The 19109-nt window shown below is 47.3% G+C and overlaps 1 protein-coding gene across 1 annotated transcript in view; it reads right to left on the bottom strand.

Annotated features, from left to right (window-relative positions):
• The window catches only part of ASAP1 (ArfGAP with SH3 domain, ankyrin repeat and PH domain 1), a 114052-nt gene that overhangs the window by 58703 nt on the left and 36240 nt on the right, over positions 1 to 19109 (bottom strand). Inside the window, exons 4-9 of the mRNA XM_045286994.1 lie at positions 15589 to 15663; positions 14554 to 14603; positions 9879 to 10008; positions 8681 to 8766; positions 2742 to 2817; positions 1132 to 1218 (exon numbers count right to left, since the gene is read on the bottom strand). Coding sequence (XP_045142929.1) covers positions 1132 to 1218; positions 2742 to 2817; positions 8681 to 8766; positions 9879 to 10008; positions 14554 to 14603; positions 15589 to 15663 — 504 coding nt within the window. The remainder of the gene's footprint in view (positions 1 to 1131; positions 1219 to 2741; positions 2818 to 8680; positions 8767 to 9878; positions 10009 to 14553; positions 14604 to 15588; positions 15664 to 19109) is intronic.

Below are 19109 nucleotides of genomic sequence, written 5' to 3'. Positions count from 1 at the left end.
TTCGTGTTTTAGGCTCATAAAACCCTTTCAGAACACTGAAAGATGTAAAAGAAGATTTAGTTTGACAGAGTGAGACAAAATCCTAAGACCTGATAATGTAACAAAAATGCTCTATTTTATGTGGTTACTATTAAATACTGCGTTTTAAAAATGGTTTAAATGTCATCTGTCATGGCACACTTGTGACTCTGTCATCTAACAACTGCTCACGGATTAGTATCCCTTAGGAGCAAGTCCCGGTTCTTCGGGTGACCTCCTAGGCCCTTGACAGCTGGTCTGAATTCATCACGAAAACTTCTACCCTCCGGGCCCAGGCCACTTTCCCTAAGAACCCCCTTCAGTCTCTTCTCGGCCAGGAATGCCTGCTCCCTCGTTCTTAGCCGTCTGCTCTTCACACCACCTCCCAATAGAACCCTTATGGGTCGGCGCTGCGCTCTATTTGGTGTTCGTAGGGCTGCCTCAACATGTTAGCAAGCTCCTGTGCTTGGTCGGCTTCATACCACCAACACAGCAGTGCCGGGCCCTCACAACACCACTGTCACGGATACGAGTCTGACTCGGTGTCCACATGACAGGAGAAGTGCCATACAGGGCCTTCAAGGCTGTTATCTTTACAGAAGCAGAGGGTCACATCCTTCTCCCGGGATTCGCAGCCGAGTGCTTAAGCACTGCTCCACCTTCCCCTTGTCACACAGCAGTTACTAGTTGCACACATGAACTTTTCTAAGGATTTACACTGCACTCAGCTAACATCTACTGTTCATTATTTACCCCACTTCCATGTCCAGGGACCATCTCACTTTATTTTCCAAGTTCAAGAGGAGTCTGCATCAACAGGTTCCCTTATCTCCCTGGCAGAATAACGAGTCCTTTCTAGCTTCCCGAAAAGGAGAGTCTAAAGAGAATAACTATGGGCACATGTCACAGTTTGTCCTTTGTGCAGCAGAAGTCGGGAAGGAAAGGCTAGAGTCCTGGACTGGAGGTGGGAAGCTGGACTAATGCCTACGGCAGAGGCTCACAGGTTCTGCACTGGCCACAATCGCATCTTGTATCTTCCTCACCCCACGGCCATCCTCACAGGAAGCCAGCAGCACAAAGCGCAGCGCTGGCGCAAACACAGAGATCACCTACTTCTTTCTGATCAAGTTGGAGAGAGGATTTTATTAAGTCTCGGAGTGCAGTGAGCTGTTTCTTTTCCTCATCCTGGGTCTGTTTGATCTGTGAAAGAAAAAAAAGCTATTACTTATCTTTCACAATTCTATGAGCGGAGATTAATTCAACAGCAAGTCAATTCTGTAGCGGATGTTCTTACAAGAGACCCTCCCCCTATACGAGAGACACAATGTCCTCATCAAAGTACCAGTAAGCTGAGAAATCACATTAGGCTTTATGATATCACATCTGGGCTAGGAAACCCACTCGGAAATTGTTCTAAAGAAGGCGAGGAAGTCATTTGCTTCCAGGCCTTTAAAGGGTGGTCGTGCGAAGAGTATGAGGCGATGACACAGGCAGAAGCGAATCCTTAAGATCGATCTGGTGGAAACCCGAGACTACCGCCCTTAACCACCCTCAGGCCTGGTCCTGAACTCAGTCCCGTGGCTTAGTTTTCGGGCAGGCAATAGGGAGATCTGGAGGGTTGGGGGTGGGTACATGTTTTAAATCCTTCACCACTTGGGAACAGGGGCACAGCACTTGCTCAGGGACAAAGCCAAGACATGTTAGGAGAGAGCACTGGAGGGGGGACCCGACGGAAGGGTGGGACGGGTGACGGTGCGTGGTAGGCACTGCCATCAATGGTGTGAAGTGAGATGTGTACGAGTTAGTGAATGGAGAACTGGTTTGCTCAGTTAACCTCCACTCAACTGACGAGAGAGAGAGAGAGAGAAGGAGAAGAAGAAGAAGAAGAAGAAGAAGAAGAAAGAGAAAAGAGAGAGAAGAGAGAGGAGAGAGAGAGAGAGAGAGAGAGAGGACTCTAGCATGCTAATGCATCCATGAAAGTTTACAAAGCATGCCAGGAAGACAAGGAGCTGGTGCCACTTATACTCTCAACTATGCTGTTACATTAAAAATGAAAAATGCTATAGGTATCATTATTACTGTTAGTGGTAACATTAGGTAATTGGAACACTCTATCAAAGTCTGCTGTTACAGTCACAGTGCACACTCATTATTCAATGCCACGTGGTGTATGGGAAACAGCTATCAGTTCTCCGTATACATCTCCCCCTGTGCCCCATAAGTTCACACTTGATTTTCCTATTACCAAGTTGTGAAACCTGCATGGTAGGGAAAAAAAGAAGAAATGAGAAAAAGAAAAAGGGGTTTCAAAAAGCTTGTAAAAAAATGGAATTAAAAGATAATGTAATTTTTCCATTAACTTTTACAAGCCCCCTTGTATAAAAAAAGCCTCCCCAATACCCCTCAAACCATAAACCTCTCTCACTTGAGAGACGCACTTAATCTTTACCCTCCTAGGATCCAATCCTTTCTACAGTTGCTTTGGGAGCACTTACATTGGGCATGCTTGTACCCTGAATAGATGAATACCCAGAGCCAGGATTATGTGTCTGTCCCTCCCTGTCCTGCCCGGAGCCAAAGGAGGCTACAGGATATTGGCCACTGATGGCTTCTCAGAAGGCTTATTTCAATGTAAAAATGTACTTCTTTAATATTCTTTTAGTAATTAAGTGTATTGATCTGTGAAAGCAGGTTAGAAGGTATGTAGTTGATGGAAAACTTACATTATACAAATCAGCAGCCAGTTTTTCAATGTACTGTTTCAATTTATCAGCTGTTTTCAAACCATCCTGGAAGAAACTAGAATGAAAAACAAGAGGATAATTACCATGTGTGTGTGTGTGTACACACCAAAACAACAAAACCCGGAATCATATTAGCTTACAAAATCTGAAGCTATCTTTCTGTGTCCCCTGTATGTACACAGTTCCAAAACTAACTTCACTACATAAAGATGTACCAACAAAGACATTCTAGGTACCCTTTGACACTACACTAGCTAGTGGGTACCACATTGCGGTTAATTGCTGTCAATTCTGCTCCAACTCAGGGTGACCTTCTGTGTAAATGAGGAAAACAATGCCTTGGCCTGTGGCATCCTCACAATTGTTGTTTGAGTCGTTGCAATGATTAACTTCTTAAGTAACACATCCCACCCACCATGATGAGTTGATTCCAAGTCAGTGGTAGAACTGCTCCTTAGAAAGATTTCTGAGATGCTAAATACTTTATGGGACCAGATAGCCTCACCTTTCCACAACAGAGGTGCTGCTGGGTTCGAAGCTCTGACCTTGGGATTAGCAGTCCACCACTTAACCCACTGTGCCAACAGGGAATCTTCAGATACCACAGATGTTTTAGATTATAGCTACTGTCTCAACCCAGCCAAGTTAGAACGTGTATGTCCATCTACACACAGAACAATTACCCTAATAGTAGTGTCACATGTGAAATGGAGGGAGGAGCACATAAGTGGGTTGGCATGAATCTGAATATGGTCCCGTTTGCCAACAACTCAACCTGAAACACGGATTTAAAATCAGCAGCACTGAAGGATTTGGAAAGCGCAGCAATCCCACCACGTCATTAAGGTGGCGGTATTTCACCCTGAAAAACAAGAGCTATCTGGAACATGCATCCATCCACCCACCCATCCATTCAACCCAAGCTCTATGGCTCCATCCTCCACATGGTCACCCCATTTCACTCTCACAACCACCCTGAGGGGTGCAATCCAGGTCTGCCTCATGCTTGGAGTGTCTGCCTCAGGCTGAACTCTTGCTCTCAGGAGCCCCATCTGGGACATCAGTCTAGAAAAACACAGTGCCCTCTGGGTAAGCTGCCATTGAGAATTCCTCTGCGATTCCAACAGCTGCCCTACCCAGGTCCTCAGAGCAGGCCATCTCTCCAGGCTATTTCCTCCCTCCAGGACCAGCTTCTCATTGACAGCCTCGCCTGCGATGCCTGGTAAATGGCTCTGAACAAAGCTGATATATGAACCCTAAGGGCACACTGTGAGAGGCCCATTTTTTCAAGCTTCTCTGTTAACCCAATGGCAACAACATAGCCCACAGGGACTGGGTACCGGAGAGATCGCTGAGGTCCTGTAAGCTCTGCCACTGGGCAAGGCTCACCCCTTCAGCAGAGCACTTATTGGAACCTGCAGAATCTTTAGCAACAGGAAGTTGGAGGAAAGAGGGTGTTGGGGCAAAGCTTCATTTAACTAGGAAACAGCATGCAAAGTGTTATCTTCTAGTAGGTTTTCATCTCCACTGATCAGGATGAAGTCAAACTCCTCGGGCTCAGTGTCAAAGAACCTGCGTGTTCAAGCTGCTCACACACCTTCCCAGTTATTTTCTGTCACGTTCCCTCAAAGCTCTGTGCTGTAGTTATGCTCCCTAATTTCTGGTTGCTCCTCCTTTCTCGCCATGCCCACCAGCCTTTGCATATGCTATTCCCTCAGCCTGGAAGTTCTCACCCCCATGATTGTCTGATAGACTTGACTCAGTGCTACCTCCCCAAGCAGCTCTTCCCTGGCCCACCAGTCAGGGAGCAGGAATGCTTGGTCCTCACTTGCCTGTGCCCAGGCCTCAGTGGCAGCCCTGGGGTGGCCAGCAACGCTCCTTAGAGAGCAGGTTGTTCACAAGTGTGATCTGACTTGGCATCTTGCACAAACAGGCTGCCAATGGGGTAGGAGTACAGCAGCCAAGTTAACCTCAGAAAAACCACCTGTGGCTCCTGACCCTGTATTTTCAATCACGTGCAGAGAAAGGTTTGGAAGGGACCGGGCACACCTTGCGCCAGGACTTTTTCTAAGCTGTCAGGGTTTGGGGGTCAGAGCGCGGTGGCCTAGAATCAGCATTCAGTGAAGTTACCTAGGCCAGTCCCACAACTTCTCTCAGTCTCAGCTCAGCCCTATGGACAATAAGGCTCATCACACAGGTAACGCTTATGAAATTCTCAGGGGCTCCAGTGTGCTGCAGGGGGATGGGTCCACCACAGAAGTTTCTTCCTTCCCAGAGGGCCACAAATCCTTGGCACATAGTTTGGTTCACGGTGACCTTCAAGGTGAAGGGAGCTTAATCACACATTTTAAAGAGAAATTCAGCTACCTCAGGAGTTCCAATGGCACTGGCTGTAGGTCTGGGCGTTCTAAGACGGCAGGAACGAGTTGCATGCAGGTATTTACATGAACAAAACGAAGTGCAGTTCCCAGTGTCTCACTAGTCACACTTCAAGTGGTCAGTAGCTGCAGTGGTCAGCAGCGACCTTACTGAGCAGCAGCGAGTAGGAGCATGCAACCAGTATTGCCGAAAATCCCAATGGAACGCTTTGCTCCAGAGAAAGAATTAACTACCTGGAATTTGAGTGGTGTAATTAAGCAATGTCATAAACACAAGGTATACTTTAATAAGAAAAAGGAGTTTTTCGTTTGAGATGACACAGAAAAGTTAAACATTGTATGTCAGAGTTTGAAGAAGCGGGAATGGGAATGGGGAGAACAAATGCCAGCTATGACACGGACGTGGACATGCTAGCTACTTAGCGTGGACATGCTAGCTCTCCTGCCTCCTCTCTGACAGCCCCTGTGTGCCCTGGCCACTCTCCTTTCTCTGTGACTACTGAATATAAGGAGATTTTCTGAATATGACAATGATAGTCACAGTAATGACGACAATGGAAGCTAGCATGCAACTCACGACTGGGCACAATTCATGGGCTACCTTTTTGAAAGTTCCATTTCAATCCAACAAGTATGCCATGATGATGATAAACCCTGACAGACAAAGGGCAAGGTGAAGCCCCTGAGGAGTGTATCGAGCAATGGCCACTTAGCTAACAAGTGGCAGAGCTGGGAGCTGGGTTTAAGTTTGGCTATCAATGTACTCTCTCTGGAGCACATAAGTGATTAAAAAGTCAAGCTGATCTTGGCCAGATTCTGGTTCTACTACTTAATCACCACACCATCTATTAATTTCCTGCCCCAGTGTCCTCATACATACACTGTATTCTTATGTAAATAATATGCATGTTCTATGGCTTTTGCCCAATCCTGAAACCCCCTCCCCAAGGCACCACGTTAGTAAACGTGCTATAATTGTCTTGTGTTGTATGGGTCGGCATGTGAATCACACGTGCACGTTATTTGTGAGAAATATGGTCCGTGTCCCTTTGGGTAATCTTGGGAGCACTGGGGATACATCCTTAAGATGCCAGACAATGGGGAGGATTTAGCACCTGAGGACCAGAGTCTAATCCTGCAGACCCTGGTGACCACAGGAGCGGCTTCACTTTTGGATACACAGCTCGCAAGGGCGTAATTACCACAGTGGAATGACACAGGATCCGAGGATAATGGGGAGGCATCGGAGCCTTCACATCTGTCGAGACGAGCTGTAGCACACCCACAACGAGGTTCAAGCTCTGTGTCTCTAACGAGATCACTAAGCCAAAAGGCAACACGACCTCCTCAGCCTGACCCAGAATCCTCACTAGCCCGAGTGGGGTGCCCAGGCAGCCGGAGACGTGGGTCTGTCCAGACAGCCTTCCCCTTCATCTTGACACCCACTCTCTTCTGCCTCAGTGGTCACGGGAAGGGAGACAGAGTAGCTTGCTCTGTTTTCAATTTGAAACAGATAGACCAGGGCGTCTCCTGAATCCCCCATCACATATTTTGCTTGGCTTGGCTTAGAAAGAGGCATTATTTGGCCAAAAGCTGGAAGGCTCAGCGCAGACTATCATTTTCAAAAGAAGTTAGAATGCCCTAGAGGACCACGGAGATTATTTTCCAAACTATAAAGCAAATTCACAAGATAAATAAATAAATAGCATGACCCATCAACAAATCAACCATCAACCTCGTCTGAAAGTCTGATTGGCAAGGTCCAGGCTTTGACTAAATTAGCTATTGATTCTAGGATTCCAGGCAATGTGGAATCATTTCCTCTCGGGTATATGCCACATCCCATGCGTCCTGGTGTGTCCAAGTCACCTGAGCAGCCAGGGGTTGGTGTAAGTTACTGACTTCAAATATATCTTGGCAATTCAGGTCAGAGAGCCGGCAGAGTGTGGTGTATTGTGCTCACACATGAAGATTCTTCAAAGCAGACATGTCCAGGCCTAAACGCAGGCTTTTACCAATCAAACCTCACATATTTTAAAGAGCATGAACTCCAGTTAAAGAGATCAGCGTTCAAGACTTGGCTCCATCGCCTTCTAGCTATCAGTTCTGGGAGCCTGGATCTTTACTGGGTCCATGCTGTTGTCTGGCTTTTTAAAGAAACAGATAAAATTCAAGTTACCAATACTCATCATTTTAAAGTGCACAATTTGGTGGTTTCTAGTAGTAATCACAATGGTGTTTAGCTATCACCACAACCTAATTCTAGAACAGTTGTGTCATCCCCTCCCACCCACCCCAAACACCAGTACTGCTGGTTTATTGCTAGGTGTTATAGTTTGAGTTAGCACTTCCTTTATATGGCTGAATAATATTCCACTCTCTGGATATATCACCTTTGTTTATCCATGTACTGGTAGATGGGGATTTAGGTTGCTTCCACTTTGGGGTTGTTATGAATAATGCATCTATGATGAAGATTATGTATAAAATTTCATGTGGACACATGTTTTCAATTCTCCTGGGCAGGGGTCCTCAAACTTTTTAAACAGGGGCCAGTTCACTGTCCCTCAGACCCATTGGGAAGGCCAGACTATAGTTTAAAAAAAAAAAACTGAACAAATTCCTATGCACACTGCAAATATCTTATTTTGAAGTTAAAAAGACAAACGGGGCAAAAACACCCGGCGGGCTGGATAAATGTCCTCGGCGGGCAACATGTGGCCCGCGGGCCATAGTTTGAGGACCCCTGCTCCTGGGTCTATGCCTCAGAGTGAAAAGGTCAGGTCATATGATAACTCTGTTTGACTTTTTGAGGAACCCCCAAACTGCTTTTCAAGTGACCATAGCAATTTATCAGTTGTGTCCAAGGGTTCCAATTTCTCTACAGCCTTGTCAAAACTTAACATCTTGTCTTTTTAAATTATAGTAATCTTAATGTGAGCTAAGCAGCATCTCACTGTGCCCTTCTTTAATGACTGATGACGTTGAGCTTGCTGGTCTACACTAAGAAGTGGGTAACTAACAGAGCGCCACAGAAACCTGGGTGGATCGACCCGGCAGCAAACCACAATGGTGCCGCCTGGAACCATGTCTCTAAATCTGACGCCAAGTACACATGAAGCCAAGTACCAGTGTAAGATGTTCTTAAGGCCTGAAGTCTCCGGTTTCATTCAGCTGATGAAAAACCAACTCCACATGGGAATAAATAATCCAATTACAGGATGTGTGAGGGAGGAGAGGGGAGCACCAGGAAGGTCCCTTATGACAGAGACTCATGCACCTGCACAAAGGGCTCAGAGGCTGTGGCAGCCAAGTCTGTTGTAGTTGTAAGACACCATTCTCAAAGAGTAGGCAGTCACCATAGTGGGAGTTCCTGATTAGCACCACACACTGAAGATGGAGGGCAGTCCTGTTTCTGCCTGTGTTTATGGGTCACAGACTCTCTAGAGAGAAACCAGGTGGAGAACAGGAGGAAGAGAATGAAGAAGAGCAACTGAGGGAAGGGCCGTGGGGTAAGGCAAGTCAAGGCATTCTACTTACTTGCACTGTGCATGGTAATACTTGATTAGGTTCTGCAGCAGATCCACACCCTTTTTGGTCTTGATTTCATTGACTTTAATGAGATACTGTGGAAACAAAAAAGGACATTCCGTTGCTCACTCAACACAAGGCTCTTCTGCCACGGGTATGGGAGGCAGAACCCTGACTGTTAATTTGCACGAGCGAGTGTGCCTGGACGGCCCCTGGACAGTGTGAGTGGTCTAAAGGCAGGTAGGCTCAGCAGGGCAGAAAGTCACCCAAGACAAGCTCATGTGTTAAGAGTATTAAGCAGCATTGGAATCCGTAAGGTTAGCTTACTAGACAGGCAGAAGGAAAACACTGCAAAACATTCTGCAGTTCGTGATTTGTCTCGGCTGGTGCAGGGGAATCTCAAACTTCAAAGCTCACGTGGTGAAATGCTCCACGAGCACCGCATTCCCCTTATCATGGAGTAGTGACAACTCTGGAGAGCTCTTTAAAACATCTTTAGAGAATTTTTACTTCTTGGTAATGAAAGATGAAGAATACAAACAAACAGCCCTTCATCAGTGGGAGGGGTTAACAAAACATTTTCTGCAGACTTCTTTACCTCTTGCTAACTTGCTTGACAGTGTGAAGGGGTTCAAGCACGTAACATTAAGTAAACCTGTGCCACCCTTTTCTCAAAGTCTCAGCACCAGAACAAATGAGCCTTCAGGTCAAGGAGAGCTGGTGCCCAACCACCTGCTTGGTTTAAGCTCCCACACTTTCCATCACATTTTCCTATGAAAGCCACACATTCACTTTCTCAACAACAACTTATTTCGAGCTTCCATTCAAACTGGACATGTGGTTAAAAACAAAATTAAAGAACCCATGCTCTGAACTGATACCACTAAAACTTAATAGTCACCAAGTTACACTCCATCAGCCCCTCCCAGCCCTCACCCCACCCCGAAACCACTCACAAACAACATCAAGGTTCTCACCAAAAAATCCTGTTTGGCCTTAAAGAGCCCCATGGTACCAAAGCACTGGATATGAGACAACAGTGAAATGGTGGATCCCAAAAGGCATGGAGAGAAGTGGGAGATTAGCATCGTCAAGAAACGGCCCCTTCCTCTAACAGTCATCCCCAGCCTGCTTGTAGGTATGAATGAAGGCCCCGGAAGACAGGCGCTAAGCCACCAGGGCGCTGGCAGGGGGAGCCCGCTCTTACTTCGCACATCTGCAGCTGGAAGAGGCGGCGCTCCTTCTCCATCTCCTCCGCTATCTCTGCACCTGTGATTTCGGTGCGGATCATGCCGTGCTGCTTCGCATGCTCCCTCTTCTCCTTCTCGATTTTTGTGCTGTAACCAAGGAAGAAGCCGCCAGTCAGAGCACAATACACACGGGCACGCACGCCCACGCACACTCACATCTGTCCCAACCAGAGCCAAGGGACAAATGACCCGTGGTCTGCTGCAGCACCAAATCCCTTAGGTGACCCCGTGTGTCTGGAGAGAGAACGAGGCTCCACAGGATGTCCAGGGCCTGATTCTTCAGACGGGCATCACTAGGCCTTTCTTTTGGGCTGAATCTGGGTAGGCGTGAACCACCAACCTTTCTGTTAGCAACTGGATGGGCTAATGGGTTACCCCAACCAGGCCTCACTCGATAGATTTCCTGATGACTACAGTTATGAGACAAGGGCACTTGGCAGCACCATTCAGAAGCCAAAATCTATGTTCAAAAGGGAATTCATTTCATGGGTTTTCATTTAGGAAACTTCTGACATTTTAACTTTGATCTTACACTTCAATGGATTCACATAAATTCCCCAGCTTTTTGGATGGCACGTAAACAATCAGCTAATTGACCTGTTCCTGGGCGCAGCACTGTGATTAAGGAGCGTCAAGAAGTTAGGGATCTGAGACATTCCTTGAGTATTGATTTTGAGACTCAATTATTTCAAGACCATAATGGCAAAAAGTGTGTTTTTGTGGGTATGCATAGCCTAGAATCTGGTTACAGGTGATTTCCAATACTCCTCTAATACTCAGTCCTCAATCGCACACCACCCTCTGCCACAGGGACTGACAGCAGTCTCAGGAGTACCTCTTCACCCTTAACCGAGTGTCAGTGAGCTGTACAAAACAGGGACTGAAAGAGATCTCCAGGCAGCCCTGGGGCTCCCATGGGAAGGCCTCTCAGTTGGGGGAAGGGCCAGGAGGGAAGGGGGAAGGAAAAAGGCCAGCCCACATGAAACATACAGCACCTGAGGCTATGACTTGGCCAGGCTAGTTGATACTCTGTGGTAATAACACCAATAATCACAGCCCTCATTCCATGAGTCCATTAACTTGAAAACAGACTTCTAATTTCAAAAGCACCCTGTAATTTCTAGTTGTGACTGCAAGAATGAATTGATCTAGCCTTCGAGTCTTCTTTTAAGTGGTGGTGGTGGGGAACTAAACCCCAGATATAGACAGCATCCTTGTCTTTACATAAGCACTGTGGAAAATCAGCCCCTCAGCCCAATGGAAATTCGACGACAAATGCGGTTGGGATTCACTCTAATCCCCTAATGCTATAGCTCAGCAAGTCTTTAATCATGACGCGTTGGTAGGCCAAGAGGCAACATGGCAGGGGTTTAGCCAGGAAGGGAAGAACACCGTCGGAGCAGAGCTCCTTCACTGTGGGAGGGAAGGAAGAGCGGCTTGAGAAGAAGTACTGGAGGCAGGGACCGCTCAATAACAACGAGATGGCTGGGGTTTGACACGGGGCAAGACCACCTGCGTTATACTTCTTCTGTCCACAGCAATCCCAGTAAAAGGGTTGCACAGGCATCCGGCAGGGATAACATGCCAGTGGTGAGGCCGCTAGGAGACAAACATGGATGAGAAGATTTAAGAACTATTTGCAAGCAGAGGGCTGGAGGGGAGGAGACTGAGAAAGAGCACTCTGGGACTTCCTACCCCTTCCTTCTCTTGCCTAGTAGCTTCCAGAACACCACCGCACGCAGTCACTGCGCAGGGCTGAGGGACAGGGCAGCTCTGGACGAGCCAAGGTTGGAAGCAGGGACTATGTAGTAAGAGGGTATTGTACATTTTTAAGAAATAAAATACTGCATCCTTCAAATAAGAGTAAGAAACTACAGAAATGGTGGGAACACAAACAACAAAAACCAATACAAAAACCTGATGGAGAAATGTGGAGTGAGACCATCAAATCAACAGTTCACTGCAGTGCGGGAAAACACACCAAAGATAACCTACAATATTACCAAGACCAAGAACACAGGTCAGAGAACTCATTAGAAGTCCCACTAATACAATGAGGAGTTTTAGGGAGAGGAAAACAAAAGGAAACAAGGGAGGAACTGGAGGAAAACTTTCCAAGCCCAGAAACTGCGACTTGAAGGGGAATGCAGACCCCAGGCACACTGATGAGACGTCACAGAGCCTGTCGGGAAGCTAATGCTGTCTTGCTACAAGAAACCAACCAACAAGTCACATACAAAGACACGGGAACAAGAATTTTCATCAGCACGGAGCCTTAGAAACCATGAAGCAATTCCTTCAACATTTTCAAGAAATGATTAGAAACCCCAGTATTTTCTACTTCGCCTCTCCTCTCCTGTGGTGGCAGAATGTAGCCATTTTGGGCATTCTAAGACCCGTGGCTACAATGGCTTCAAACGAAACAGCGGAGGATGGTGCAGGATCAGGCAGTGTTTCCTTCTTTTGTGCACAGGGTGACTAAGCAGGAAATCAACTCCATGGCAGCTAACAACAATAAGGCCTGAATTCCCCAGCCCCCCCTTTTTTACAGCTGTTCCCTGAAAACTACGGAGGAAAATGTTCCCCCACAGGACAGAACTAAACCAGGACAGAGGCAGTCAAGATCTACAACAGAGAGAGAGAAGGGGCAGTCCTGCGGGGAGCAGGGGGTGTTCTGGGAGAGAACAGACCCCACGGCTAATGTCATGGTGACAAACATATAACTGCTACTACATGCTATTCATACACAGCATTATCATGACACATATAATGCCTTTTCTAAACACCGATTACTGGCAGGTGTTTAACATCTGTCATAGATGAAATTAATGAAAGATTCACATAAAATTAAATAAGTGAAGGAACACGGTGATTAATCAGTTAAGAAAAAGCAGCAACAAGAACAAATCCCAAGACATCATTCTGGCTGATGAGGAACATGCATTCCTCACTGAATCACATGGTTAGGGACTCCAAAGACTGGGTTATGTGGAAATCGGAATCACGTGAAAATGGGGGATGACCACATCAAATCACAACACAGAGGACTGCCACAAATGTGCAACTGCCAAATCCATCATTGCCTAACTCCTAAACCACTGATGTCATTCGTGGCCCAACCTCAACTGCCATGGCCCTCCTCATTCGCACTGTGGTGTTTGTTACTGCCAGCTGTGTGTGGTTCATGTGCAAACCAGACAGGTACTCCCCCCCCCCCCCACCAGTATAATCTACTATTTACTGTGGAGCCTTGGTGGTGTGTGCGGTGCGATAGGTTGCTAACCACAAGGTTGGCAGTTCAAACACATCAACTATTAAATTCTGTGAAAGATTACGCTGTCCATTCTCACAAAGGTTTCTAGTTTTGAAAACTATATAGCATAGGTTCCCAAACTTATTGGCCTACCACCTCCCTTTCAGGGGAAAAAAAAATCATTTAGTGCACCCTGGCAATTAAAACTGTCCATGCTATATATAGCCCATCATCCAGGATAACGTGGAGGTATCTGCTTTTGCAGTCTCTCTGAACCACTCCAGAGTTCCCATCCTCTGGGGGCATAACATCCACATTGGGAAGCACTGCTGCATAGGGTTACTCTGAGTTGCAATCATTTGAGGGCAGTAGGTTTGGTTGAAGATCACGTATTGGAAGCTGTGAAATATCTGTTCCTGAGGCAGTCACCTAGTGAGGCGCAGGTGTGTATTTCTACACTCATGAAAAGGTACCCCACAGAGGTCTTAAAGGCTTAAAGGTAAACAAGCGGCCATCTAGATCAGAAGCAACAAAGCCCACATGGAAGAAGCACACCAGCCTGTGCGATCACGAGGTGTCGAAGGGATCAGATATCAGGCATCAGAACAAAAATCATATCATAGTGAATGAGAGGGGGGAGTGTGGAGTGGAGACCCAAAGCCCATTTGTAGGCCACTGGACATGCCCTTACAGAAGGGTCTCGGGGAGGAGACCTGCCAGTCAGGGTGTGATGTAGCAACCATGAAACATACAACTTTCCTCTAGTTCCTAAATGCTTCCTCCTCCCCCACTATCATGATCCCAATTCTACCTTACAAATATGGCTAGACCAGAGGATGTACACTGGTACAGATAGGAACTGGAAACACGGAATCCAGGCTGATCCCTTCAAGACCAGTGGTGTGAGTGGCAATACTGAGAGGGTGGAGGGAGGGTGGGTTGGAAAGGGAGAACAGATTACAGGGATCTGCATGTGGCCTCCTCCCTGGGGGACGGACAACGGAGGGGTGGGTTAGGGGAGACGTCGGATAGAGCAAGATATGACAAAATAACAATTTATAAATTATCAAGGGTTTGTGAGAGAGGGGGGAACGGGGAGGGAGGGGAAAAGGTGAGGAGCTGATGCCACGGGCTTAGGTGGGGAGCAAATGTTTTGAGAATGATGAAGGCAATGAATGTACAAATGTGCTTTACACAAGTATGTATGTATGGATTGTGATAAGAGTTGTATGAGCCCCTAATACAACAATTTTTTTAAAAAAGATACCCCACAGGGTTGTGGTGACCATTTGGGCATAAGGGAAAGAAGACAATGAGGTGGTTGTATAAGAGCTAAATCTTCATTATGGTAACAGTAAAAGCCAAACAAACACACTTACAACTTTGTCTCATAATCCTTCCATGCTTTGTCAAATGGCTTCTTGAGATCCTTAGTAAAGAAAAAGAGAAACTGCATTCACTTTGGCTTAAGGTCATGCAATAATTTTGAAATACAGCAGCTCCCCCATTATCCATCCACAAGGACTACTTTTCAGGACCCCTAGTGGGCACCTGACACTGACCTACTGAATCCAATAACCAATGGGTTTCAAAAAGGTTTTGAAATGAATTCCACTTGCTTTGAAACTCCTATTTTCCACAAAATTTTTGAAGCCTCCTTGTATACTAGGTTTCTCCTTACACACACGTGTCCCAGGCTGTGCCAGGTGGGCAGTTGCTCACCCACTGTGTTCTGGGTGTGCCCGCCCCAATGAGGAGGAAGCTGGTTATGGGGTTGAGCGGCTGGGCCTGAGATTCCATCACTCTCCTCGGAATATCTCCCAATTCACGGTCAGTCTCTTCAGACTGGGGTTGACCAGGGGCCAGTGAACCCGAGGAGAGGGCGATGACTGTCACACTCTAACCAACATGCATCTCTGCATCGCAGCCTGTCGCCGGCCTTAAAGCTCTTAAGACAGTGGTTCTCAACCGCGACCCTTTCATACAGTTCCTCATGTTGTGGTGACCTCCCCAAGCATAAAATGATTTTTGTTGCTACTTCATCACTGTAATTTTGCTGCTGTTATGAATCAGGCACCCTCTGTGAAAGGGTCTTTGATCCCCAAAGGGGTCACGACCCACAGGTTGAGAACCGCTGCTCTAAGGGGTTTGTTCACGGTATCGAGGGTCGCCAGTCATGGAGCCCAGGCAGGCTTCAGCTTTTCCCTGGCCCCAACCCCACAGCAATCTTGTGGCCCCAGGTCCTCTGTCAGTATACAAGAAATGGCTCATTTGCTGAATGATTTATTTCCAAGAATCGTTCTTTAATGCCAACAATGTTGAGTGCTTTTAGATTACAAGCACTACTATGTGCTTAAAAGGAAAAGAATAAATTCTTTCAAGTTTAAATGAAAACCAAATTTCTGAACACTTACCCCTTTGACTCCTTTTAAGTCTCCTTTTAACAAGGAATCCAAGGTGAAGATCACATTGTGGCTCAGACCCTGGAGCTGAAAAGCAAAGACAAGATGTGAGGCAGTTAAAAAGCAAATGCATGGGGAATGTAGACTTGGTATCCAGAGGCAGAAGGATCACTGCATTCACACTGTGGTGTTGGCGAAGTATACCATGGAGGATACATCCATCAGTGTAAGAACACAACCAGCACTCTCCGCACAAGTGAGGCAGGTGAGATTTGGCTCTTATTTTGGACCATTCATCAGGAAAGACCAATGGGTAGAAAAGGGAATGGTCATGGTGGAGGGTCAGCCAAGCTTGAGAGTAGCCCTCCGGGAGATGAACAGACACAAATAACCAAAACGGCAGCCTCGAATGCGCCGTCGGTGGCCGGAGAGAGGTCCTCTGCTCTGTTATAGATGTGGTCGCCAAGGGTTGGAACAGCTCAGTAGGCAGCAGCAGCAGCACAGCAATGCGGATGGAGCACTTGCTTGTGGCTCGTCCCAGGGCTTCCCATACACTTTCTCACACAATGTGAAGACGGTGCAGGAGAGGAGGCCCACCCAGGATGAGGAGACAGAGGGAAATGGGGGCAGAGCATGTTGGAGGCTGGGAGAGTATGACATCGTCTGCCTTTAGGGTGATGTCTAAGACCTTGGGAGCAGTAGCTTCAGCAATTTGGAACCTACAGGGGGGCAGTGGGCAGATCCCGAAGACAGGAGGGGCCTAAGGTCCTCTCACTCATGTGTAAGTGTATTTGTTGTCAGTCTAATCATCCCATCAACCTTTGTTCCATCAAAGGGTCGCTGAGTCCCTACCCTGGGCCATGTGCCACGCTGGGGACCCGGCAGGCAGTGAGGACAAAGCCCCGAGAGTGCTCAGCCTCTAGGGAGAAGGGCATCCAGGATGCAACCCTCTCTGCCACCTCGGGATATTATGCATCCCACAGAGGCATTGGGGTGGGGAGGTTCTGACACATGATGGTACAAGGGGAAGGAGGTATATGAAGGGCTACTGACCCTTAGGGGCGTGGGTGGCCCTCTGCACCGTTTCTATGATGTGCGGTAAGTAAGTGATCATGAAAGGCTGCTACGAAGATGCACCAGTCAATGACTGAAGAACATTACCTTCGGACACCCATCCGTGCTGGAATACACGTCTTGTCACATCGACAGGATGTTAAGGAAAAAGACAGCACTGCGGGAGTGTAGAGCAGGGCAGGGAACAGAAGAGCCTTCCTTTTGGGCCCTCACCTTGCCCCCAACCCCTGTTGTTCACAGCTTGTTCTCCAATCACCATACCTCCTGACCACCAACTAATTCTACATGCAGAGAAGATTCCCAGTACACGCCACTAGACGGAGTGGGACAGTAACAACCAATTCTGCTCTGGTTTCAAATTCAGAGATTCCCCCAAGACATCATGGTCACTAATTTCACCAGCACCCACACAGAGAACCAGCGTGGGGGAGATACCACATTCTATGAGGGTGGGGAATCTTAGATCCTAGAATGGCAGGTGACCCTCAGAGGGTCGCAGCATATAAATCAAGCCCACTGTGAGTTGATTCACTCATAGATCCTGTCGAGCAGAACAGAGCTGTTTCATAGGGTTTTCGAGGCTGTGAGTCTTTACAGAAGATGCCGGCCTGGGCCTTCTCCAATGCCAGCCCCCTGGTTAGCAGTCCAACGCTTAGTCTACTCCACAGGGCTCCCTAACAAAACACACGTTCTACCGGTGGTTTTACAAATTCATTAGGAGTGGATGATTTGGGGGGTAAGGCTGGGGGGAGGGCGGGAAGGTGCAGGGAAAGAAAAAACGGGTGACTTAGCGGGAAAAAGGTACAGGGCAAGAAAAAAAAAGTGAGTAGTAACAGGGGAAAAGTCTGCAAAACACTCATCTTGGGAGTGCAACTCCCTGCATGGTACACATGGCTAGTTAACACACAACTCCCAACTAAAAAGGATGGATGTTGAAAGCTACCCACAGGGGCTGCAGCAGAAAGGCCTGGCAATCTACTTCCAGAAAGTATCAGTCACTGAAACGTCGGTGGAGCACAGCTCTGCTGACACATGGGGCTGTAAGGAACTGGAGGGGACTTGAAGGCAACAGGTGCTGGCAAGGTGTGCGCGCGTGGAGAGTCATCCCCACCCCACAAAAAATATCGGGAATAGTATTTTGCTTAGAATCCCCAACAATTTGATCCCTGGGATTCAAATCTCCCAGGAGGCCTCAGTCCTGATATCTCAGTCGTCTGCGTGGACTCCAGTGGGGTGGGGTGGGGTGGCAGCTCTACATGACTGCCGCTAGTTGTGACCCCTGCCTTGTTGTCCTGTAAATCCTTCACCAGCCATAACCAGTTGTTAAGAGGGGACTTCAAAACAGTGTGAGGGAAAATTTCATGATCTTTTAATTTTATTTTCCTGCCCCCGTATGCATAAATGCATGCGTGTTGAGCTTTAACTGCGAAAGTACACACAACAAAACATTCATAAGACCACATCCACACTTACAATTCGACAATACTGCTGTGCCCTTATCATCACCCTTTTCTAAAATCTCCCTGTATGTGTGGTCCCTTGTGTGACGGGAAGCTCCCTGGGAGTTGGGTCTGCAGGCTCACGTTGCACCCCCAGAGCCTAAGAGTAGATCTGAAGTACACATCCACAGAATGAAAGAAACAGTCATGGATGACAGACGGGGCTTCAAAAAGCTCCTGCAAAAAATGGAAATGAAAAGATAACAGATTTTCCCCTATACACTCTTTGACGTCTTCTCACATGTGTGGAATTCTCCTCCAAGAATGTTTTTACTGATGGAAAGTCCAGTGCCTGTCAGCATCGGAGGGTTAAATAAAATATGGCATTTCTAAAAAAAAAAAACCACCATAAACACAAGTGTCTTTCTATGCCCAAATATGGAGCTACCCCCTTGATAGACTGCTACTGTGAAAAAAGCAAGGTGTGAAGCAGTGTTTACAGTGTGTACGGATTGGGATGACAAGAAGGCGAAAAACATGTCTGTGCTTATGGTGCCTTGGTGGCACGGTGATTAAAATGCTCAGCTGCTAACCGCCAAGTCGGTGGTGTGAACCTACTAGTGGCTTCATGGGAGAAACTCTCACGCCATCGAGTCGGCATGGACTCACAGTGACCCTACAGAACAGGGTAGAATGGGCCCTATGAGTTTCGCAGGATTTTAACGGTGGATGGGAGTAAAAAGCCCTGTCTTTCTCCCTTGGAGTGGCTAGTGGTTTAGAACTGCTGACCTTGCGATCTCACCCAACATGTAACCGCTACCCCACCAGGCTCCTTGGTGGGAGGAAAGGCTTGGTGATTTGCTACTGTAGATTTCTGGCTGGGGAGTCCTGTGGAGGAGTGCTCTGTCCTTGCAGGAAGCAAATCCAAGGCAGAGACGCTGCTAACAGCAGCAACATGTGTAAATTATTTCTAACAGAGTACAGACCAGGCTGCGGATACTGGTTGCCTCCAAGGGGTAT

Source organism: Echinops telfairi, unplaced genomic scaffold (assembly GCF_000313985.2).
Source record: "Echinops telfairi isolate 266 unplaced genomic scaffold, ASM31398v2 ScPeMD7_1;HRSCAF=3_0, whole genome shotgun sequence".
Classification (NCBI taxonomy): domain Eukaryota; kingdom Metazoa; phylum Chordata; class Mammalia; order Afrosoricida; family Tenrecidae; genus Echinops; species Echinops telfairi.
The sequence above is the reverse complement of the archived record's forward strand: the minus strand, read 5'-3'. Positions and strand labels throughout refer to the sequence as shown.